Source organism: Citrus clementina, unplaced genomic scaffold, assembly GCF_000493195.1.
Source record: "Citrus clementina cultivar Clemenules unplaced genomic scaffold, Citrus_clementina_v1.0 scaffold_3, whole genome shotgun sequence".
Taxonomy (NCBI): domain Eukaryota; kingdom Viridiplantae; phylum Streptophyta; class Magnoliopsida; order Sapindales; family Rutaceae; genus Citrus; species Citrus x clementina.
This window is the reverse complement of record NW_006262339.1, coordinates 39,462,950-39,486,936: the sequence shown is the minus strand read 5'-3', so window position 1 is coordinate 39,486,936 and position 23,987 is coordinate 39,462,950. Positions and strand designations below refer to the sequence as shown.

At 35.6% G+C, this 23,987-nt stretch overlaps 4 protein-coding genes across 5 annotated transcripts in view; 2 read left to right on the top strand and 2 right to left on the bottom strand.

Annotated features, from left to right (window-relative positions):
* LOC112099974 (extensin) overlaps window positions 1-2,225 on the top strand; it is a 6,365-nt gene extending 4,140 nt beyond the window's left edge. The window contains exon 2 of the mRNA XM_024187516.1: window positions 2,171-2,225. Coding sequence (XP_024043284.1) covers window positions 2,171-2,225 — 55 coding nt within the window. The remainder of the gene's footprint in view (window positions 1-2,170) is intronic.
* Window positions 2,226-3,219: 994 nt separating this feature from the next.
* LOC18049876 (mitochondrial import inner membrane translocase subunit PAM16 like 2) lies at window positions 3,220-6,158 on the bottom strand. Its single transcript, XM_006443065.2, has 4 exons — window positions 5,793-6,158; window positions 5,579-5,666; window positions 3,810-3,943; window positions 3,220-3,725 (listed from the first exon to the last, which is right to left on the bottom strand). The coding sequence occupies exons 1-4, from the start codon at window positions 5,793-5,795 to the stop codon at window positions 3,600-3,602; spliced, it is 351 nt and encodes a 116-aa protein (XP_006443128.1). The 5' UTR covers window positions 5,796-6,158; the 3' UTR covers window positions 3,220-3,599.
* A 2,676-nt stretch (window positions 6,159-8,834) lies between these two features.
* Window positions 8,835-17,367, top strand: LOC18049719 (clathrin interactor EPSIN 2). The gene is made up of 13 exons (XM_006443064.2): window positions 8,835-9,072; window positions 9,464-9,587; window positions 9,726-9,777; window positions 10,007-10,086; window positions 10,167-10,245; window positions 10,487-10,570; window positions 10,685-10,830; window positions 11,452-11,799; window positions 12,240-12,335; window positions 12,425-12,702; window positions 14,351-14,565; window positions 15,284-16,319; window positions 16,420-17,367. Exons 2-13 carry the CDS (start codon window positions 9,553-9,555, stop codon window positions 16,986-16,988), a joined length of 3,018 nt encoding a protein of 1,005 aa, XP_006443127.1. The 5' UTR covers window positions 8,835-9,072; window positions 9,464-9,552; the 3' UTR covers window positions 16,989-17,367.
* A 155-nt stretch (window positions 17,368-17,522) lies between these two features.
* LOC18049718 (2,3-dimethylmalate lyase) lies at window positions 17,523-22,786 on the bottom strand. Of its 2 annotated transcripts, XM_006443063.2 has the most exons (9): window positions 22,323-22,786; window positions 21,872-22,083; window positions 21,420-21,701; window positions 19,813-19,935; window positions 19,163-19,313; window positions 18,510-18,730; window positions 18,241-18,277; window positions 17,984-18,138; window positions 17,523-17,861 (listed from the first exon to the last, which is right to left on the bottom strand). In XM_006443063.2, exons 1-8 carry the CDS (start codon window positions 22,669-22,671, stop codon window positions 18,020-18,022), a joined length of 1,494 nt encoding a protein of 497 aa, XP_006443126.1. In that variant the 5' UTR covers window positions 22,672-22,786; the 3' UTR covers window positions 17,523-17,861; window positions 17,984-18,019. The 2 variants fall into 2 exon arrangements, with proteins under 2 accessions (XP_006443126.1, XP_024045586.1); XM_024189818.1 differs by having other exon boundaries at window positions 17,523-18,138.
* Window positions 22,787-23,987: the final 1,201 nt, after the last annotated feature.

Genomic DNA, 23,987 nt, shown 5'->3' with positions numbered 1-23,987 from the left:
AGGAACATTGAATAATCAAAAGTGACAGGACATAGATAATTATTACAAGTAGCATCTATGAATGTAGTCGTGAAGACTTTTCTTAAGGCAGATCAATAATTCATGGATATTGAATTATAGTAGTAGCTTGAAACTTGCAAGAGATTCTTGTTGAGTACTCATAATTTGAGTTAGATTAAAACAGCTCATAAAATTGTTTGAACTCAATTGATCCCTTTAAATCCCAATTTTTGAAACTAAATTCTCCATTCAAAGCAGGTTGCTTGATTCCTAAAACACACGCAACCAGTGATATAATTCACACAGCTCTGCAGTGGCATGCACCACGGATGCATACAAATGTTAATGATTAATCATAATGCCATGTTCAACATAGTAAACATATTAATCACATCACTATCACTTTTTATTTTTAGTCAAGTTGATAATATCTCTAGAAGTGGGCGATTCATGCTTTCTATCAAATAATGCACCTTTTTAATTTATATGGGGAAAGTGATGGAAAACTTATCTGTCTCTTTGAACCAAAACTTGCATATATATTATGAAGCAGAAGCAGAAGCAGAGAAAAGAAAGATGAAATTACAGCTAGAAAGTCATCGTCATCTTCTTCTTTTTTTATCACCATTTATCATCTCAACTGCTCCTAATCAAAACATGCCAAGTGAGTGGACCCAATAAATCATCAATTAAGAGCTACTATCCTCTTAATATTATTTTATATTATTTGCTCTTTTTCGTTTCCCCCATAAGTTCTGTTTGTTTTTCTTTGCATCTGTTTTCCTCTCTTTGAATTCGAGTTGGAATATGTTACTTTTTCTGGATGAAACTTTATGACCCTTTTTTTCTTTTTCTTCATTTTTAAGTCAGACCAATGGTGCTGAATAGCAATATGTGACAGCTGCAAGGCAATATAAGAACATGGACCATATATATGAGGTTTTAGAGAGAGCCTATTCGTTGCATAATTATTAATTGTCAAGAAACAAACAGAAACAATAGGACAAATACTAACGGATATCAAAATCCCAAACTGAAGTTTAATTTTTCATTTTGCAACAAATTTCATATCGAAAATGGATGATATGATCATTCACTATATTTATATTTGTTTCTTTTGTTATTAAACTCCATCGATTTATGGTGTTGTGTTTTAATTTCAATGCATTCTAGATGACTCATAGCTAATTTGCCAATGAATTTACTAAAAATTAATGCAGCCCCCGGTTTTGGCCTCACTTCAATTTAACATTTATTTGAGTTGTTTGGTCAGCGTGGATGCAATACGGCGACCCCACTTCATGCGAATCTAATTCTTGTCTAGGAATCAAATTAAAGCACATGATTGTAAGATCAAACCTGTCTTGGTGCAATGATTTCGGGAAAATAATAATAATAATAATAACTCTGAAGTGGAAATTTGATTGTATTAAAAGCATATTTGCAAGAAGTCTTTGTACTGCCACCTTATGGATTTGGTGAATTTCTCATATCAGAATAACTAAGTGCCTCCCCGAGCATACCACTCAAAGAAGAGTGACGATCTGTAGAATGCCCAGCCAATGAAAGGTCAAAACAATTCTTGATGGAAAACACGAATGCTGTTATATCTCTGAGTTTAGGAATAACGAGGAGCGTAGTAATGGCAGCATTGAACGAGCTCCCAATATATACAAATCTTTGTCCTATACTATATCATAAATATAAGACTCTTGTCTTGTACTTAGTGAAAACATAGTCGTTAAGGGTGCTAAGGATGTTCAAAAAAGTGAAAACATAGTCATTAAGGGTACCGAGGATGTTAAAAAACATAGGAGTCCAAGTTAAACATAAATTTAGAATTGTGGTTGCCAGTGGCGAAGCTAGCACTATTTTTTGGGTGGGCTAGATTTTTTAAAAAATTCAATTACTTCTCAAAAAAATTATTCTATACAAATGAAATTATTAAAATACACTAGACAAGTAAAAAATTAATAATAAAACTATAAAAGTACAATGTAAATAAAAAAACACTACCGATGAAATTTTGTCCTGCGATTCTTCAAAAAGAAAACTCATATATTAGCATATCTGAATTATATTGTCTACGATAATAATACATTAGAGAATTATTAATTATTTTATCAAAAAATTTGACAAAAGTATAAGCTAATAACTAATTCAAAAACAGTATGAGCATGCGGGTGCAACAGAGGTTGGCTGTCATTCATGAGGTGACAACTTGATGACTTGAACAATTGAGTTTTAGAGAATTTAAACTTTGGATAATTGCATTAATTAGTCAAGGATTTGGGTGAGTTTTTTGATTTAGAGAAAATAGATATTGATTATAATTATTAGTTATATTTTTATATTTTACTATAAGTTTTTTAAAAAGAGTAAATTTATAATTAATTAATTTTTTTTCAAGAAACTAACCCGGGTTAGCCCCTTCATAACTTCGCCTTTGGTGGTTGCAGGACCCCTTTAGAGGTCTCTTTATATATTTTGTGAAAATTTACCTACCATAAACCCAAATAAGCTTAAACAAGAAGCATATTACCATGGGCTGCTCAAATTTACCATTAAAGGAGACCAAATTAGCATGCCAAGGTGCGCTCAGTAAAGGACCGTCGGCGCTCAGTAGCAAGCAGCCCAGTGTTAAGCCCAAGTCCACAAGTTAAAGTGAATAAGTTCGGCTCGATTCTAGAAATCTCTACAACACACTAATACTTGTAAATATCTAAATAATTCTACACTTGTGTAATCTAGCACTTGGTAGATAATTAAGTAAAATTGCACAAGTTGCATAGAACTCTCTAGAACTAGGCAAGCCTCTTTATAGGACATGACACCCACCATTTTCCACGCACCACACCACACACAAAACACAGCACACCAAGTACAAGCAACTCAAAAATCATTGTAAAGTTCTCTTCTATTCTCTCTTGCAAGTAATAAAATTATTTTTTACTACATTGTTCTCTCTTCTCTTTAGCTTTCTCGCAAACATCCTTACTTAACTTGAAAAGTTCAATAGACTTACTTAACAACTTTTGTGCTAGAAGTTGTGTAAGTACCACATGGATTGCGCAAAGTAATCATCCCGTAACAATATACTCTCCTTAAAATTAAAATTATTTTATGAATGTGAAGAAGTCTTCTTATCAAAAGATCAAGGAAAAGCACCAAAATGGATCAAAGCACAGTTCATTTTATGTCAAAATAACGGTTCCGGGGCACTTTAAAGATCACTCTCAAAATTAATGCATTTCATTCCTTTGGCAACTGACAGCAGAGTACAGTTCCATTCAACAAAAATAACAATTACAATCAGCCAAGACTGCCTACAATTCTTCTCAAAAAATATAAAAAAAAAAACTCTACACTTAATTAGGTTAGTCCCTCCCATCCATTGTCTCTTAAGACAAAATGGTTGCATTATGAGAATCTTTCCTGGTTTATCCGCCACCAGTTTTAAACTTAAGGATTGAAGAACAAAGTCAATTGCACATGAACTTGTACACGTATACAATTTTTATCTTTAAAGAAAGCCATCATACCAGAAATACAATCAGAGGCATGGGTCAATATGTGCAAAGAGTAAACTTCAAACGGTCTCAACTAGGGCTACCATCCCCATTGCTTCGATAGACGCCCTCTAGACATTCCTTGGCTCTGTGAACCTTTGACTGAAGGTAAAAGCTTCCGTTTTTGGCATTCCTCTCAAATAAAGTATCATATTTCTGTACAAGCAAAAGAAACACGTTTTAGAAACCTTTTTAAATTATAGACGGAAAAGTGTACAGACACATAATAATAGAACTCACCTTCATTATCTCCTCCCAAGTGGTTTCCTCAGATACACCAAGAATCTGCCTGGCCTCTTGCTCCGTCATGCTTTTGCTTACTCTGCGAGCAGCATTTTGCAGTGTTTCTTGGGCAACACCAGATTTTGAGGCATCTGCAATATACTACATGTTAGTTATGCACAAGGTTGATAGACATCTGAAGCCATCACGATCATAATTCACAATATATGTGGTGCCATGTCACTGTGTTATTTCTCCAAAGCATGCAATTTTGGAACACATGAATTCTGAACATACAGAAGCCTTGCAGATAGCTATTTAGAAACATAAAAGTAGGGGCCAAAAATTTTCTTTCGGACAGTCATACAGACTATGATCAATGCCCAAGCAGACTTTTAGGACTTCTGGCAGCTAATATGATGTTAGAACCAGCAGGATGCAAGTTGGATGAAGGAAATTATCTGTTTTCATCTTTTATTCTTTTTTCAGATTATTTACTGATAACTTCAAATGACCAAAAATTCATAGTGTTTAGAAGAAACGTAGATGAAACACATTGAATACAGAATGAACTAGTGTTATAAACATTGGGAAGTTGTTTCCACATGCTTTGTAGTGGAAAATCAAAAGCCTCGAACATTTAGTGCTCATCTCGTTTGGTATGGCTTCTCTCTTTTTCTAAGAGAACCTTCTTTGTCTGAAAGTTCCCTACAAATTTTTGTATCATCTAGTTTTAAATGATCAAAGAGCTTATGAAGGATTACAAATGTTGTTTAACATCTCCTGGGAGAAGCTAAATTTTAAACTTCTTTAAAAGCCTTTTTTAGCTTTTTTAAAACTTGATTTTACGCCATTTTTGTCATTTTTGAACTAGAAAGAAGTTGTCATGCTACCTTAAGAATTATTTAGAGAACAAAATTTCACCGCCACTGTGATTAAACTAGCTGTAATTCCTGCAATAAAGGCACCAGATTTGCCTAGGCAGCCAATCAGGGGCAGAAACTAGCAGCTTATAATGAGTAAATCACATGCTAAATCATGAATACATTGTGCGGATATCACTAGACCTCAAGACCTCGTTAGAATTTTGGGAAAAATATATCGGCTTAATAAACACTCACAATGAAGATGAGACTATAATTTAAAACTGATTTTATCAATGACTAACTGAAAACTAAAAACGCTATAGTTACTTCTCTCATTTATTTTCCCTGGAAAAGTCATACTGTGCAAAAACCATATAGATCTATTTCTAATTAAAAAACAGAAAAGATGTAGTAAAAAAAAAAAGGGTAGCAAAGCGCAAAGGGGATGGATGTCTGAGCGGTTGAAAGAGTCGGTCTTGAAAACCAAAGTATTGATAACAATACCAGGGGTTCGAATCCCTCTCCATTTGCGAAGTCTCAACTTTAAAAAAGAACTCTACGTTCTGTTAAACTAACCCTGCAACACCCTATATTCATTATGTTATTATCCTCCTGGTCACCCAGTCATCTCTTATATTATCCCTCAACAAAAAGCTGAATCAAAAAGCTTTTAAAAAGGGAAAATTCAACCTCGATTCCCAAAGCTAATGTATTGCCCTGCACTTGCAGTAACAACTAACAATAAGAATTGAGCTGAGGGATTAAATTTTTACTCAAACCAATCTTTTACTAATGGAAATATCGTCGTGTTCAAAAATTGGCTACATCGAGAAATTGTAACAATATTTAAAAAAAATCATATCGAAATAAATATAATTTTCTCATAATAAAAAATCAAAAGGCCAAATAAATCTAACTTACTGGCAAGAGCCTGACGATATGCTTGAACTACCGCCCTAGCCAATATCCCAGAACCCATCACGATTAAATTAGCAAGAATCTTTGCAGCCTAAATCAAATTGAACAATAATATTGTTATAATTAAATTTCCCAAAAAAAATCCCCAATAAATTGTTTAAAATTTCATATATAAATAAACATAAAAAGATCAATCAAACAGATTCAGGATGCATACCATAGTCGATGATCTGATCAAATATTAAATCGAAAATTTTGGGCCTTTCGAATGTCGATTGATAGTTTTGTACGTCGAATTTTAGAGAAATTTTAACTATATAATAAAATAGAAGATTCTAGGGTTTTGCGAGGGAAAAAGATTTAGGACTGACAAGGAAAGAATTTCGAATTTTGCCGAGACAAAATGTCAAAAAAGCACCCCAACCACTAGCTTATTTAGTTATATATTATTCCTAACACGTCAATGACGAATCTAGATACTTGTTCAGGAGTGGTTTGTTTATAATTTATACAAAAATAAATTTAATGCGTAGATCTGGTTCTGTGTGTACTGGTCCATTTTTTTTGGACAGGAATGAGAATGAATGAGGGAATTGCGTGGGATACAACACATTTCTCCCAAAATATCTAAAATATATCTTAAACCATTAAAATCTTTAATATTTTATTTTACTTATTTGACTTCGTATTCGACTATATATTTAACTTACTCAACTCTCTTACTTCGCTTCTTACTCAATCGAATGCTCGACTTACCCGATTTCATACTCGACTTTTTTAAAATATAACATAACCGTTACTCGACTTATTCAAAAAACTTACTCGACTTTTACTTAGTTTATTTTAAATATTGCTCGACTTAATACTTGACTTATTCAATATATATTACTCAACTTGATCAAATAACTTCTTACTCAACATTATTACTCGACTCTTAGTGTCTGTTTGGTATGGCTTATTTAAGAGCCATAAGTGCTTATTTAATCGTATAAGCACTTTTTAAAATTTTTTATGGTATTTGGTTATTTTTTTAGTAGAGTTTTTTTACCTTAAATAAGCTAATTTACCTCTACTAACAAAAGCCCAAAATTTGAGCTTTTGGGAGTAGAGGTTATAGAGTTTTTCTAAAAATATCTAATATAAAAAATATCACACAATTTAATGGTTCAAAAATACTTTTTTTATTGACAACCAAACACCCAATGACTTTTTGTCCAAAAGCTCTATTGGTATAAGCTCTAGTGCTATAAGCTCTACTGTTATAAGCTCTATTTAATAAGCTGTACCAAACGGAGCCTTACTCGGCGTGTTAAAAAACTTACTTGATGTTTACTTAACTTGTTTAGAAAATTACTTGACTTTTTCTTCACTAAATACTCAACTCATTCAATTTATTTACTCAACTAGATATTTGACTTACTCAACTCACTTACGTCACTTCTTACTTGACTAAATGGTCGACTTATCCAAGTTCGAACTCAACTTCTTTAAAAAATAACATAATTGTTACTCTACTTATTCAACATATTTACTCGACTTTTACTCAATTTATTTTAAAAATTATTAATATTTGACTCAATTTATCTTCAAAATTATTAGTACTCAACTTACTCATCTCCTTCACTTCTTACTCAACTAAATACTGGACTTACCCGACTTCGTACTTAACGTCTTTAAAAATTACATAACTCTTATTCGACTTGCTCAAAAAATTTACTCGACTTTTAATCAATTTATTTTAAAAAGTACTTCACTTAATACTCGACTCATTTAATATACTTACTCAACTTTCTATTCGACCAGATTCTTGACTTATCCAACTTCGTACTCGACTTATTCATGAGCTGATTTTTCAATCACTCATAACTTAAATTGAGTCTTAAATCCTTACATTTTATGCAATAGTCTGTGTGTAAGCACAAAAATGAATAATTTACTATTAAAACTCATAAATCATTAGCAATTATACTAAATTGGTAGAGAAAGATGAAAAGTAGGTATAGAAAGTGAAAATTCTGTAACTTGTATATGGTAATGCTAAAATTAAATCTCTTGGACAAATTCAATGATTGAGATTGAAGGAGTGGATTAAAAAATTTTATCAAGACGTCCTGATAAGAAAACACTCGCGTATAATAATAATTATTTTGCAATAAAGGAATTCTCGACTTAATGATAAGTTAAAAGACAAAAAAATATATAGTACAATACTATATATTTTATCTTATAATGTATTAAAAATTATGTTTTTTTAAAAATAATTTTAACATCCCTTATTGAAATTTCTATGCGCACACACAGGAAGAAAGAGAAATTATCACTGAACTACAAACTATTGATATAATGTCGAGCAACTACTTGAAGTATTAAACTACTCAAGTTATTGGGTAGGATTATCAAGCAGGCACTAGATAGCATTGTCACGTTGAGGGCTTACTGATGGCAGATGGCATAGTTCATGCACTTAATCGTATGCAGTTGCAGATTGTCCATTAGAAAGGTATTACAGACCTCATCGTTGCCCGCCATTACACGGGCTATATATAACATTGTTTTGGCAGTGGACATCATCTCCGCTCATAGGATGGTGCCCATTTGGTGGCGCAACAGTTGAAGCACAAATCGCTATGAGGGCGTTGCAGAATTGGGTGGGGGAGAATGTCGTGCTCACGCGTTCCGGGTCATTTTATCAAACATTTGGAGCACAGCCATACCCTGCGGCCGTTGGCTGTAGAGGTTCTAGTACATAACTATTAAATAAAATATGATTTGATGCCAAGTTGTGTACGATATAAATGTAGAGATTGCTATCTACAAATAGCAAGAATATATCATTTGCCCAAAACATTCTAACCAAATTTTTGTTACCAGCCGTGACTATCCGCTTTGTGAAATGACTATTTTACCCAAGGAATCATGCCAATTATATTATCCACTTTAAACTTTTATTTTAAAATAAAAACTTTTATTATTTATTTATTGGATAGCTGGACACGTTCAAAAAGAAGCTACTAACTAATAGTTTTTGAGGAATAAGAAAGGTGGCTAAAAATAATGTCGGAGGCAGCCAAGCCACCTTGCACCAGCTACGCGCCGACGTCCGCGTTGTTGTGTAGTGTGTGTGCGTGTCATTTGCAACAAAATAAAAATATAAAAATTAAATGAAATTAATACAAAAGTTAATGATTCCTTTTAAATAAAAAGAATAAAAAAAGGAAGAAAAAAAAACACAAAGGCTCCGAATTAGCTGCGTGTAAGTTGCGCTGTCTTTGTTTATTCTAAATCTCCGATTTAATAGTAATAATAGAAAGAGAAATCTAAAAGCCGAGGCAGAGGCAAAAGCAAAACTAAACGGAGACCGCTCTCCTGTTTCTTCTTCTTCTTCTTCTATTTCGTTTTGTTGGCTGGTCTCTCCCCCATTTCTCTCGTCTCATCAGATCTACGATTTCTTCGCTTCTATTCATTCAATCCAATCCAATTCAATTCAATTCCATCAGGTTTGTTTCTGAATCTCGGATCTGCCTTTTTTTTTTCTTTCTAGATTTCGTTTTTCAAATTCTCCTAAAAAAATCGTTTTGTTTTTTTTTTTTAATTATTTGAAGTAATTAGATCACTAAATTTATTTTTTCATTTAATTTTTTGTCAATTATTACTAGCCTGCTGCAATGCTCCTTCGTTGTTTTTTTTTTTTGGTTGGTTGTGTTGGATCTGGATGTATGATGTTAAAAATTGAACAAGCTTTACAATATGATTGATTATTTTGATTCTTGATTTGGGCGTGCTGCTGTTGTTATTTTGATAATAGATGAATGGAAGTTTGGGAGTTTTGATGAATTTGAAATGATCGTTGATTGATTAATTTGGTTATCTTATTTTATTTTTAAGCAGGGCATGAGATATATATTGTGAAGTGAGCTTGTTTCATTTGAAACCAGGGCCAGGCCAATTCGAAGTGATCATTTTGAGTCTAGTCGGCGATGAAGAAAGCCTTCGATCAAACTTTTAGGGACATGTAAGTCTGTTCCTCGTTCACATTGTTGTAATGTTATGGGTCGTTTTTATGATGCATTTCACTGGGTAATTTCTATGTGTATGTTTTGCGAGCATTTTGGCCTAATTGTTTTTGTGCGTCTATTTCGTGTTCTTGCAGTAAGAGAGGGGTCAATAAGAAAGTACTTAAAGTTCCCGGAATTGAACAAAAGGTAAAGGTTTCCTTGTTTGTTTAGCTAGTTAGAGCCAGATAAGGTCACATTTTTGGATTTGATGTTACGAGATGACTTTATGAAACCCATGTTGATAATCTATTAACATGCGTCTAACTGAAAGTTGCCTCATGGTGATTTTTGAATCCGTTGATCTATGAATTTGTTGTTTGAATCAGTTAGACGCTTGTAAGATACTTGAGACGACTTATATTTTTTTTCCTTTCAGGTCCTTGATGCTACTAGCAATGAACCCTGGGGTCCTCATGGAACACTGCTTGCTGATATTGCACAGGCTACTAGAAACTAGTAAGCTCGAACAATTCTTTCTTGGGTGCTTTGCATTACTTCAATTGATTCAAAGGATCTCATTTTGGAAAATTTTGCAGTCATGAATACCAGATGATTATTGGAGTCATTTGGAAACGAATTAATGACACTGGAAAGAATTGGCGTCATGTCTACAAGGTCAGAATGATGTGTTAGTTAGATCAAATAGCTTATACTCGCAATTTGTTATTCTGCAAGTTTTAATACATTTTTCTTATGTGTCTGCCAATTTGGGTGCTATTTATCCAAAACTCTTGTTAACCTTGATGGTCATTCCAGTTGCGATAAATGTTAAATTATTGGCTTACTGTGTGTTCTATATTTTTCCCGTATTTTACGGGAAATTTAGAATTGAACATTTTCTTGTGTTGGGCTTCAGGCTTTGACTGTGTTGGAGTACCTTGTAGCGCATGGGTCTGAGCGTGTCATAGATGATATCCGTGAACACTCATATCAAATATCGGTAATTTCCAGTTTCTTAATGCTGTTTGAAAGACATAACAGGTTGATTACACTTTTTGCAGCTATTTGATTATCTTTATCTATATCTGAGAACAGTCTTTTGCTCATCTTACAGACATTGTCCGATTTCCAATATATTGATTCCAGTGGGAGGGACCAGGGTAGCAATGTCAGAAAGAAATCTCAGAGCCTTGTGGCCCTGGTAAACGATAAAGAAAGGATAATTGAAGTTAGACAGAAGGCTGCTGCTAACAGGGATAAGTGAGTTTGCTCTAGAAAATGGTCCAACTTAAACACTTTTTCTTGGGTGTGGCTGTTGGTTTTGTTGTGTGCTCTAGTTTGTTTTTGTTTTTTTTTTTTTGGTGGGGCTAACTGTGCTCTAGCTTTACTTTTGGTGTTTCTGACTATGTTTTGAATTCCCCCATGTTATTTTGTCAGGAGATTTACTGTAATAATCTCCGTAATATGATGTGATAAAACCTAACTTTGATTTCCCAATCCACATTTTATATAGTTTCAACATCTGTATCATCTCCTTCTACCCCTTTGTTTTGATCAAAACTATCTCTTGTAGATTGTTGTTGAGGTTTTGTATGGCAATGCTTTATGATTCATACAAACGATAATGGACTGCTTGTTTTGTACTAGATGATAATCATAGAGATACGATCATTATGTTGATTATGAAAAGTCTATATAATTTATGTGTTACTTCCGAGTCGTGTAACATTTTAGGACCTTCTTATAATTATCTTATGTTTAATATTATTTTTTGAAATTCCAATCCATTGGACTTTTCTGTGGTTGGCATCCTTAAATACCCTGGTATGATTGAGTATTAGTGTGATTTTCTGAGAGATATGTATTTTATTTATTCAACAGGTTTCGCAACACAACTGCTGGAGGAATGTACAGACCTGGTTCATATTCAAGTTCTGGAGGAAATGGTGACAGATATGATAATGATCGTTATGAAGGCCGCTATGGAAATGATGATCAGAATGGTTATGGAAGAGAAAGAGAGTATGGCTATGGCTACAGGGATGATGATCGTTCTAGCAGAAACGGAGACTCTTATAGTCGTGATGGAGATCGGTATGGCAGAGATTATGAAGATCGCTATAGCAGAGATGTGTACAGGGACGATGACTATCGCGGAAGAAGTAGAAGTGTCGATGCGTATCAAGATGGCTCAAGCAGAAACTCTGATGATGGTCAATTATCATCTCGGTATGAATCCACTTTTGTAGAGACCTCGACAACACTATATTTGAACCTTGTCGTCTTGGATTTTCTCTGTTCCTTTAATTTATATGTTTGGCTGACAGTAGAGAAGGCTAGTTAATCATGACTAAAAGAGGAATGTCCAAAATTACACAATAATTAGAATTTCTAATTGAAAAAGAATCATACAAGAATATCTGTATGGACATCATCGTGTTAATGCAGGTAGATTGAGCTTTAGTGTCATTGCTGTGAGTAAAATTTTTTGTGGATAAAATGCATGTCCATGCATTTTGTCTTCCCAGAAATGGTTATAATTCTCAAGAGGGGCGTGATCTAAGTGAATGAAATCACGACTCGTTGATGTTATTGGAGATTGCTAGTCGCTTGTTAAGATCTGATAGAGCATAACTGAAATGCTTCAACATTTTGTGTTGTATTGGCAGGGGGCTTGAGCGGAAGTTTTCTGAACAAAATATTGGTGCCCCTCCTAGTTATGAAGAAGCAGTAAGCGAATCTCGAAGCCCTGTTCACAGTGAAAGGTATTTATCTCGTAACATAGTAATGCAGTCAGATTGTGCTTACAATTATACTCATCAGTGTGTCCAATTGTGATTACTGTTGATAAAAGGGATGGAGAAAGTTCGGCATCTGCTGTTCCTCCACCAGGCCCACCTGGAGTTCTTCCTCCACCAGCCCGCCTTGGAGCTTCTTCTCCACCAGCTGCCCCTGGAGCTGCTTCTCCACCACCTGCTCCTGGATCTTCTTCTCCACCAGCTGCTCCTGGAGCTTCTTCTCCACCTGCAAGTCATAATCCAAACCAAGCAACCAATACTTTTGACAATTTTACATCTGCTAATCAGGAAGCTGTGGCTCCTGATGAATTTGATCCACGTGGTTCAGTTCAAGGTACAATAATTCCCTTTTTCATGTAATTCTTCTACTCAAATTGTGAAGTGCCTTGTTGTAATATCTTTTCATGCTGTTAAAGATTCCACCCCATGATTTCTTATAGTTAAGATGTTTGAACATGTTGCCATCGGGTGAGGGCATCTTTGTTCGGTATTTAATTTTATTTGTGTTCATAGTAATTTATTAAGCACATTTTTTGTCTCATCTCTGGATAAGGATCATGACCTGAGGGTATGATAGTGTTGATATGTAATCTGCATTGGCATTTAGTTTCTCTAAAATATGGTTAAATGTGACCGTACTTGTTTGTCCTTTTTTTATTGTAAGTTTTCCTACTTGAAAGTGTATTGGAGTACTTGTATTCATGGTATGAGCTGGTGCTTCTATAAGTGCGAAGTAACTAATACATTCTAGGTTCTTGCCTTCGATATCTGGGTGGGGGTGCAGCAATGGCCTGTAAGGTTGATTCATTTAGGTTGGTTTGTAAATACTTTTGCCTGTTCTAAATGTGTTTCTAAATAGCCAAAACCTTTTCTTGTCTGTTATGTTTGGCTAAAATAGACACGCACTTTATGGGGGTTGGAGAATCTGAGAAAGCATCCATAAAGTCAATTTAGAAAGCATGAAGAATTTGTTTGGCAGTAGTTTAGGCTTCAGGTTGGGTCCAAGGAAGGTTTATGTATGTGCTTTGTGCCTTTATTTTCTGCAGCCAAATTTGAATTTGGCTGTAGTTTGTGCTCTTGTTAAATTGAGGCTCTTTTATGGACTCTTATCATAATAAATCTTTCTTAATTAAAATTTTAAAAAACTGCACTGCTGAGGTCTTTAGGTGGAGCAAGAGTTACTGCCAGGTTGTGTTGACTTTCAGCGACTGTCTCATGTACAATGCTCTTTCAGGAGCCAAATTAACTATTATGTCAGAATGCTTTTGGAAGCCGATCTTTACTTTATTGTCGATCTTAGCTAGGAAATAGATGTGCTACGTTCATTGGTTCTACTTTAAACCGTTAGTTCAGATGTAATTAGAAGCCCCCTTGTCATTGGCATGCTGATCTCATTTGAGACTTTGAATTTTGTTATGTCCAGACGTGCACATAAAAGCAAGATGGTACTCAGTATGCTAGTTCTCTTTAAAATCATTTCCCAGTTCTGTTGATCGGGAATTAGCTTTCCTACATGTACTAAGAGAATTTGGGTTATCCTGCATCTCTGAGTCAGTAAGAAGGATTTTCTATTATCAGTAATTTTGATATGCTGATCATATCCCATTTTCTGGTTAATTTTATGCTGGCCAAGCTATTCTATGTTGCTTGAAGGAGAAGAGGGCACTGGATGCTTTCAATTGGAAGTATTTTAATTTTTGTTGTTTCTTTTAGATTTAATAAAATGACTGAAAACACTAAATTCTTGGTTAAGTATGCGAAATTTCCTAGATTCCAAGTGTTTTGCAATCTGTTTGACACAGCTCCCCACTGGACCACATGCTTGAACAAGGATAAGGATGTGCAATGATTGGTGGGATGTTGGGGTTGATCTGATTGGGGAAATAGTTGTTTTGAGGAGCTAGGACCGTGCCCTTTTGGCTGCTGCTTTTGTGATGATACACAGTACTGTAACTCATTTTATTTTACCATTCTTTTATCAGCTTCTGCTTCTATGCCGACCGCTGCTGCCCTTGCAACTTCGAACTCTGCTGAGATAGACTTGCTTGGCTCTCTGTCAGATTCATTTTCTTCAAATGCATTGGCTATTATGCCAAGCGTGCCTGCAAGTTCCACTACTGAAGCTGAGGCATTCTCAAACTCTGGTGCAGCATCCATATATCCAGCATCACAATCAGCATCCAATGTTGTGAATCAGGTAATATTGTTCTCTAATTTATAAAATCTGTTGAAATCATTTTTTGTTGTGTTGTCATAAATCAGTTCAATATTTAGAATCATTTCAACTTCTCCAGTGATGCGCATAATGCTGGTCTAGTGAGTATATTAAAGTTCAATTTTCCCCTTCTGGCTTAATGGCCTCTTGAAGGCACACATCTTGAATTGGGGCCTGCTAATGGCTTTTAAATAGAGTTACAGCAAATTGGCTTTATAAAATGCTAGAAACATCCTCTACACAGTAGTTAAAAAGTTGAACAAGGGAAAGCATTCTATGGGAAAAATGTCGGCGAATAGTTTGTGAAGGAACTTTAGGCATTCATTTAGGACATCAAAATGTTATGTAGTGGTTTCACTAATGACATCCTAGTCCATGCTATACTATAATCACCATCAGGCAGCATGTGTTTGCTTGTAGGCTAGATATCGTGTGTTCTTCGTTGATTTCCACTTGTCTCTTGATTTTGATATAGTACTTACCCAATTTTGAAGATATATAGTACTTGCTCAATTTTGAAGATATCTGCAATATTTCTAGTGTGACGTCTACCAAGTTGAGAGGTTATGTTCAAATTGAACCATCATATGCATTATGTTAGGATAGTTAAATGGGAGATTGTGAACCACATGTAAAAAGGAAAAAGTTAATTTACATTTAACACCTCAGATGAAAATTTACATATATTCTTTTGATTCAGACTTTTGAAGATCCATTTGGGGACACTCCATTCAAGGCTCTCCCTTCTACAGACAATGCCCCAGCTCCACAACAGACTATGGCATCTACTGCTCCCTTCCACTTGAACCAAAATGCAGAAATGCCCCAGCCAGCTGCTTCGCAAGGGGAATCTGTCAATAACTTTGAGGAGTCATTCTATGGCATGACATACTCTGCACCCAATGTCCCCAATGTTCAACCTTCTCCAGGAAACTCACAGTTTTTGCCTCAAGAACTGTCAACTTCACAGCAGGACACTGATGTTCTGGCAGATATCCTTCCTCCTCCTGGACCTTCACCTGCCGCAGCATCGCAGGTTCCCTTTTCAACTCCTGCTGGCCAGCCTGCACACTCAAATGCTAATATTTATGGGAGCTTCCAACCGCAGACAGGATCTATGTCTCCTGCAGCGCCATATGTAGAGCCTCAAATGTCATCCGGATCAGCTGCACAGTTCAGCAATAATAACTTCATTTCACAGGGGAATTCCGCAGCTTCTGTGACTTCGTACATGGCTCCTCAAACTCCAGCTGGACCAACTGCTCAGTTTAACAGTGGGAACTTCCTAGCCCATCAGGGTTCTGCAGTCCCTGCTGCTTCACAATTTGCTCATCAAAATCCAGCTGTTCCAGTAGGTGCTCATCAAGATCCAACTGGTCAGGCATTCGGTCATCAAAATCCAGCTGGTCCAGCAAGTGGTTATCAACATCCAACTGGTCCCGCATTTGGTCATCAAAATCTAACTGGTCCAGTGAGTGCTCATCAAAATCCAAATGGTTCCGCATTTGCTCATCAAAATCCAACTGGTCCAACACAACAGAACAATGATTTACTGAATAATTTTCTTCCTCAAGCACCAACTCCCCCAGTAGCTTCACAACCGGTTCTTCCCTCTTCAACAGGATCACTTGCTATAGTTCCACAACCTCAACAATCCAAGGCTAAGTTTGAGCCCAAATCAGCGGTTTGGGCCGATACACTTAGTAGAGGGCTAGTTAATTTGAATATATCGGGACGTAAGTTCTTGGTGTTGAACCAACAATAATATGTTATTGGGTTTTTATTTCTCAATATCTGTCTTAGAAAATTAACATAAATAGATTTTGCTGTTCGCAGCTAAAACAAATCCACTGGCGGACATTGGTGTTGATTTTGATGCAATTAATCGGAAAGAGAGGAGAATGGAGAAACAACCTCCACAACAGGCAGCAGTGACATCTACCATCACAATGGGTAAAGCTATGGGATCTGGTTCTGGGTTAGGTCGTGCTGGCACCGGCGTTTTGCGGGCTCCACCAAATACTGCGATGGGTTCTAGCTTGGGTATGGGCATGAGTGTGGGTATGGGTATGGGAATGGGTATGGGAATGGGTGGTGCTCCTGCTGCGGGCATGAGCATGGGTGGAGCTCCTGGAGCAGGCATGGGCATGGGCATGGGCATGGGAATGGGGGGTTATGGAGGTATGAATCAGCCCATGGGAATGGGAATGGGGATGGGGATGAACACAGGGATGAATATGGGTCCGGGGAATATGGGAATGAGCCAAATGCAGCCGCAAACAGCGATGCCTCCTGGATCAACTATGCAGGGTGGTTATAGGCCGATGACAGGAGCTAGCGGTTATTCTCCCCAACAACCTTATGGACAACCTTATGGACAACCTTATGGTGGCGGCTACAGATAAGATAAAGCCGCCTGCCCCACTGTACTGAGGTGGGAGATAGTAGATACATTTATATTATGAGGTAAAGAAGGTTGGCATAGCAAATCTAGAGTTACAATAAACTCCGAGTCCCATGTACTTTGTTTCGAAAGCTGTATTTTCACCAATAGTTGTAATTTTCCAGGGAGTGGCCCGATGTGATTTATGTTCATTCATCCTTTAGATCTGTTGCTTAAGCTGTCGTTTTCTTTGGGGTTCGATGGTTTTTTTTTTTCATTGATTTCTTCAGCTGTTGTGAAAGTTGTAACGGTGAGGAAAAACCTATTATTCTTTGTCACCTTGAAGAATTTACTTGTGTGCCTACTTACCGAACAATAAGTTTGATAAAATCATTTTTCTATTTCTCATCTGTAGTTGCATTTTCAATTAATTTACATCTTTTGATTATTGTTTATGTATTTATCCTGGAACTCTTGTATACGTATTAAAGTGCTCGAGAATTAAGCAGCGAAGAAAAAGAGAAGAAAAAATTAATGTCAATAATTATCACATTTCAATGGGATAATAAGGTCCAAGTTCTTACTTGATGCATGACTAATAGATCAGTGGCACATTCTCTGCATCCTAAGACGAATGCCTTCAAGAAGCACAATACCTTATTCGATTGAATAAGTAAAGCAAAAAGCATTAACAGAGTTTAGTGAGACTGTTATAATGATACAACATAATCAGTCACATCGTTCTTCAAATATCTTTAATTTTCCCAGACCACGGGCTTCAATATCCGGTTGAAGAAGCTTCTGTTCCAAATGCTTAAAGAACTGCTGGGGTGGCAGTGTATCCATCCAGAAACTCTTCTTGAAGATTTTCCCGTTCTTATGCTCATTCAATTTTCTGGAATAATATTAAATATGAGTTCCCCCCTCCAAAAAGAGAGAATGATATCAAGACCGCAACTCTCAGAAGGTTAGCTTTGAGTTTTTTGTTTTACACACAGCCAAGGAGCATTCATTTACCTTTGAAGCATGGCAGGCAGCTGCTGACTGGTGGATTCATTCAAGAAAGACTTGAATTCTGTCACCGACTGTGTCATTAAAGTCTAACAGTAGCTTCCCTCCGACTTCTTCAGCCGCATCATTCAAAAGTTCTTTGAGGTTTACTCCCCCTAAAGCTGTAATAACATAATAGCAACATTTTTTTGTTATGATTTTCAATGATGGATCCGGAAAAAAGACACTAGAGCTGAAAAAGTTTGTTTGATAAAAAACTATACCTGGCACTACATTTGTGATTCCATCCAAAAATCCAGCCTGTGAGAAAAAGATGATGAAAAAAGTTAGTCAGTTTTTCATAAACAAAATTAGTACATCATTTTAGTGATAAAACTTAATCAGGAAAGAAACCAAAGTTGATTCCAAATATATAATGTAGTGTAATTATTTATCACTTCGATTCACAAGAAATATGGAGGAGTGTTATGATAGAACCAGAAATAACCTTATAAGAACGGTTTATGTTGACTGCAATGGAAAGAGAACTTACAGGAATTCTAACATCAAGTTTCTCAAATCCATCTCTGCCAGTGATTTTAACTCTTAATGTCCGAGACCAGATCCCAGAGAAAGCATCCCTCGAACCACCTGCACCAGAGTTGGTGTATACTTCAGGAGTAATCACTTCGACAATAGGATCTTGGGAACTTTGACCCCTCCATGCTGTGTCATCTTGAGCCATTGGTTGTGTATCGTATGAGTTACTGGTCACTGACATATAATATATTTATTATTACGAATATTATAAAGCAAATCAGTAACGTATGAAAATTACTTGAAACCGAGTGGGAAGTGGGACAAAATTGGCCAGCCAAAAGTTTTGGGTTTTCTAAATTTGATAAATTTACTTGTGTGCGCTAAAGAATGCAGCACATGAATGAACAAATATTAAACAAGAGGTTTCAAAAAATTTCAGAAGACTGAACATGATGCTCAACCAGAAAAATGTGCAAGTATCAAGTGACAGCTAGAATTTATTATTCATTCACCAAAGAGATCCTTGTAGTCTCAGTTATAGAACCATTCATGCTAAATGCAACTTTAACTCCACATTTCTAACCCAGAGAGATCGGATTATCTTGGTGACAACTAGAGTTGGTAGTAAAAGAAGTTTCTAGATTTAGGAGCCAAAGTCTGACACACCATTTTCTGAAGACAACCTCCTCATACTAGTGGCATAATGCTTCTCTTCTTCATAGTAAGTGTTGAACCCTAAGGTTTCCTTGATTTCTTCAAAAGACGGCATACTTCCAGGTGAAGGAATACGACCTCCTTTAATGGCAGTAAGTGCATCCTGCAAATTAGTCATAGAGGTTAACTTACAGTCCAGGAATGCTATATAAAAGTAGCCATAAACAAGGAATATGACATTCTATGCAGCAGTATTTCAAATTACATTCATCAAAATACAACCAAGCAGCAGATGTTAACGAAGGAGCACATTATCTTACAACCAATAAAGACTAAGAATATAATGCAAATGAAAACCATGTCAAAACCAAAATTTAGAACGAACAAATCTGTTGCGGAGAATAATTCTGTTAAAATGGCAGTTCCGGTAAAGGAGAAAAGAAAAATTTAATTACCAAAATCTCTAAAGAAGAAAAACAATTGCAAATGATACTTTTATAGCATATTAATCACATTGTCAAAATACAATTATATCAACTTCTAAAAGCGTAGGAGTTGTCTTTTTCAAAATCTACAAAATGGTAGAGTCCCACCACTGTGCAACTTTTCACCTTTTGCATTAGAACTTTATGCACGGTAGAAAAACAGTGAAGAAATCTGACCTGCATTGCTCGAATGGAAACTCCTATCAGGGAAAGGGGGTATGCCACAAGTTTAAATCCGAGCTCTTCAAGCTCAAGTGGATTCAGTATTGGTGTTTTTCCTCCACCTTCAAGCATATTGGCCTATGAAAGAAAAAAAGAGCTCCATCAGACAAAAGAAATTGACAATATACTGAGAAATTTTACTTCATCAAGAATTTCCAATGCATGTCCCAATAATACAAGTAGGACAGTTCAAGTTAATCCAATGAAACTGAAAACCATTGACCCAATTGAAGAGATTGCAGGTGTAAATAGTAGGAGAAGGACTATCTCACGAGTGTCCCGACTACCAAGGTTGTAGTGTTTTGCAGTACCAAACAAAGAAAAATGGGGAAGAAGAAGAAGAAGAGTGCACAAGGTGGGAACAGATAAAATAATGTCAGTGCTTATCTTTTACTGGAATTGTTTGCAATTAGAGTCTATGCTTTATTGTCCATGAAATAAGAAAGTTCTCATTAAGAGTCTTTGCAAATGAGACAAAACTAAATGAAATAAATCATTCCAGCAGATGCATATACAGTATAATATATCACTTTATGACTGAAGCTTTTACTCCCTCAGTACAAGTAGCGTACCATTTGTCTCAAGGGCTTTTTGAATATATACCTATAACCTATAGATACAGATACAACAGTTATGTCATGAAGTGGATACAGGCTACATATACAGCTAGATATCTGTGTATTTGTGCATTTACAGAATAAAACATAGATGAAAAGTTTTTTTGCACAGTGGGAGAATCATAGAAAGTAAAACTTTTAAGCTTGCAATTAAGTGAAAGCTCCATAAAATTGGTATAGTAACCCCAGAATGTTACCCATATTTTCGGCAAATGAAGGTACATATCCTATAACCATTCTTATGAATGAAGACATCAATGGACAGAAAGTGATGGGTCCTTAGAGAAAAGTCATAATTCATTAAAAAAGAGAAAAGAAAAAATAATAAGAATAAGTCCAAGATGATGCCAAAAATGCCTCAGACTGCCTAATTCAAAGGAAACTCAAGGTGTAATGCAGAATGCAACTTCACAACTACGTTTGAAAGTAAAAACATCAACTGCACTTCACTGACGCAGTCACTATCAAATGTACTCAATCCTCACTGACTGGGTAATGGATTCCAAACATGCAGCAGTTACTCTAACCAAACTGTCTATCACAAATTATACTGCATTGGAAAATTAATTTTGTATTAATAACCTCCAGCTGGAAAATACTCAAAATAGTGTACTTATAACCAAATACATTTCTGGAATGAAAAATGTAAAAACTAAAACTTATTATCAGCTACAGGCAAATATATTAAGCTTGAAAATGAGCACTCAGCACTGCATTTTCCCAACATGCTCAAGGAAAATATCTAGTAACTGTAGAGCTACTCTTTATGCCATCTGGGATTGTTCTTGCTATAAAAACTAGCTGAAGCACTTTAGATTTTGTTACATCACCAACATAGCCAATTCTTCTAAAGTGTAATAATTAAGCATGAGATATAAGTACATATCATTCACTTAGTACTAGGTTGCAATTACTTAATGTTATATCATGGGAAACACAGCATACCATTTTTGGAACTAGAGGAGAGATTTCACAGAAAGCCTTCATCTCTTCCTTTGAGGCAAGTGCATCAATAAAAAGAACATCAGCTCCGGCATCAGCAAAAGCCCTTGACCTCCGGAGTGATTCCTCCAGAGACAGAGCTTGGCGCGAATCAGTTCGAGCCACAATAACAATGTCAGAGCCACTTTCTTTCCGAGCATCAACAGCTGCTTTTATCCGCATCACTGCTTCCTCTCTAGACACAACTTTCCGGCCCCGTGTATGACCGCAACCTTTCGGAGATACCTTTGGAATGAAAGTTTCATAAGGAACAAGGATCAAAATTGTGTAAAATTAAAGGTGGAATGGTCATTGCACAAGTTTGTTAGTTTAAGACGTTCTGTACGGTTAATGAAATAACAACACTATTACAGAATAAGCATTTGAAAATCTAGAACTATTTAAGAAGTATGGACCTGATCTTCAAGAATGATCCCTGCAAAGCCCGCTTTAATATATCCCTTTACAGTTCTCTTGACATTCATCGCATTCCCATATCCATTATCGCCATCCCCAATAACAGGGATTGACACGGCTTGGGTGATCAGCTGCCCCTGATCCACCATCTCTCCATATGAAATAAATCCAGTGTCTGGCAGCGCCAGTCGAGCAGCCGATATTGAAAATCCTAATGATGGAAGCATGTAAAGGCATTACTCACTTGCAAACTAGACTACCCCATTGAGAGGGAAAACATACGTACAAAATCTAAAAACTACCATAGGAGTGTATGCAACAAGTTAAAACACAATAAGAACAAATTGCCAATAATAATATGCATGAAACTAAAATTTAATTAGAGAAAAAGAAACAAACCCAAGTGAGGAAATGAAGTAATAGGAATAAAAAGCAGGCGCATATGCATACCACTGGTAAAACAGAAACTAAAACCAGATTTTTCAACAAGCTTGGCACTGAGAGCATCGAAACAAGCAGGGCCTTGATGAACTCCTGGCAATTCAAGAATCTGTCTGAGTGATTTAGCCGGAGATAAGCAAGCTTCAACTCCAGTGCTGTTTTTTCGATAGACCCGGGTTCGATTTATTGTTCCAGGATTAGTAGCAGTATTCAGCAAAAGGGTGTTTGTGTTTGTTTTGTTAAATGAAATTGTATTGTTGTTAATGCCCAGAAACGATGATGGCCTTGAGTTTGAGTGAAAAAGACAAACACAGACACTGCTCGAGTCTCTGCTAACTCTTGCTGCCGATGGATTCATTTCTTTAAAAAAATTACTCTCTCTTGAATTGTGTAATGCGGATTAATCAGCAGCACTCACAACGGCATGAAGCCCAATCTTTAAGTTGGTTAAGATGCAACTACTAGTTAATTTCATTTTAGAATTTAGAAAATATTTTGGAAGAAAATCAGCAGGGAAAAAAAATAACCATAATTTTATTTTAAAATAGAAAAATTAGTGGGTCTGCTACAAACTTGCCAAATGGCAGATTATTATTGGACAGATGCATCAGATACACATATTACACATAAATTTTTCTTCCCAAACAATCACCGACCGATAAAATTTTTTTTTTTTCTGACAAATGTAATTTCGATTCATGTACAATTAATTTTATGCTTAACATTTTTGTCATATAACCAAAAATTTTATTATCAATTACTTTAATTTTTTTTTAAATCTAAATCATATATCTAAATATACACACATGGCAGAAGGCCTAGTTTGGAGAGGCCGAAAGCATTTTAATAAGAGTAGTGCTAAATATAGAGAAAGCTGAGAGAACACTAAAAGAAATTAGTCCTCTCTCTCTACTATTTTCTTCACAATTTCTATCAGTATTCTCTCAACTTTCTCTCCACTTAGTATTTTTCTTCTAATTAATTGAGGGGACAAAATTAATTGAATTGTTATCACAAGTTCAACGTTTAGTTTTGCCCCAAGTCTCGAACGGAAGCCGAGTAATCCTGAGAGCACCACCAGCACTCCAGCGGTTTGGTATTTTTGTTTGAAATTTTTTTTAGTTAATTAGCTTTTGAGCTTAATATTTTTTAGAGGTCAATTTGTATAATTTTATTAGTAATTAAGGTTAATTATTGAGTATTTTAGTTGTGGGCAATTTGACTGAGAGTCGGAGAGAGTGTGTCTATAATCAAAATTTAAAAATTTGATTAGAAATGAGTTAAAATGGTTGAATTTGTTAGTATATGAACACTTTTGGTCTTATAATCTGTGAAATTAATTAATTTTTTTTTTCGAAGTATAATTAAGGGCAATGGATTGTTTAGTTATTCTGCTACTTGGCAAATTTGCAGATTGCTTATTGTGCATTAAAAAGGCAAGTAATCTTTAACTGTGAACACTTAATGGTGGATCTATAGCACATTTAAAATGTTGGTACTGTGAAGAATGAGATGGTTCACTGGTTGTTTTCGGGTAGGGCCTGTATGCTCTTCATTTTTATGTGAATGCCGAAAAGGGTTTTATTTTATACAAATTAATAACGTTATGCTTGTGCATACTACTTATGAGTCTTATTGTTATTATTTATTGAGTTATTATTTATATTGAGTGTA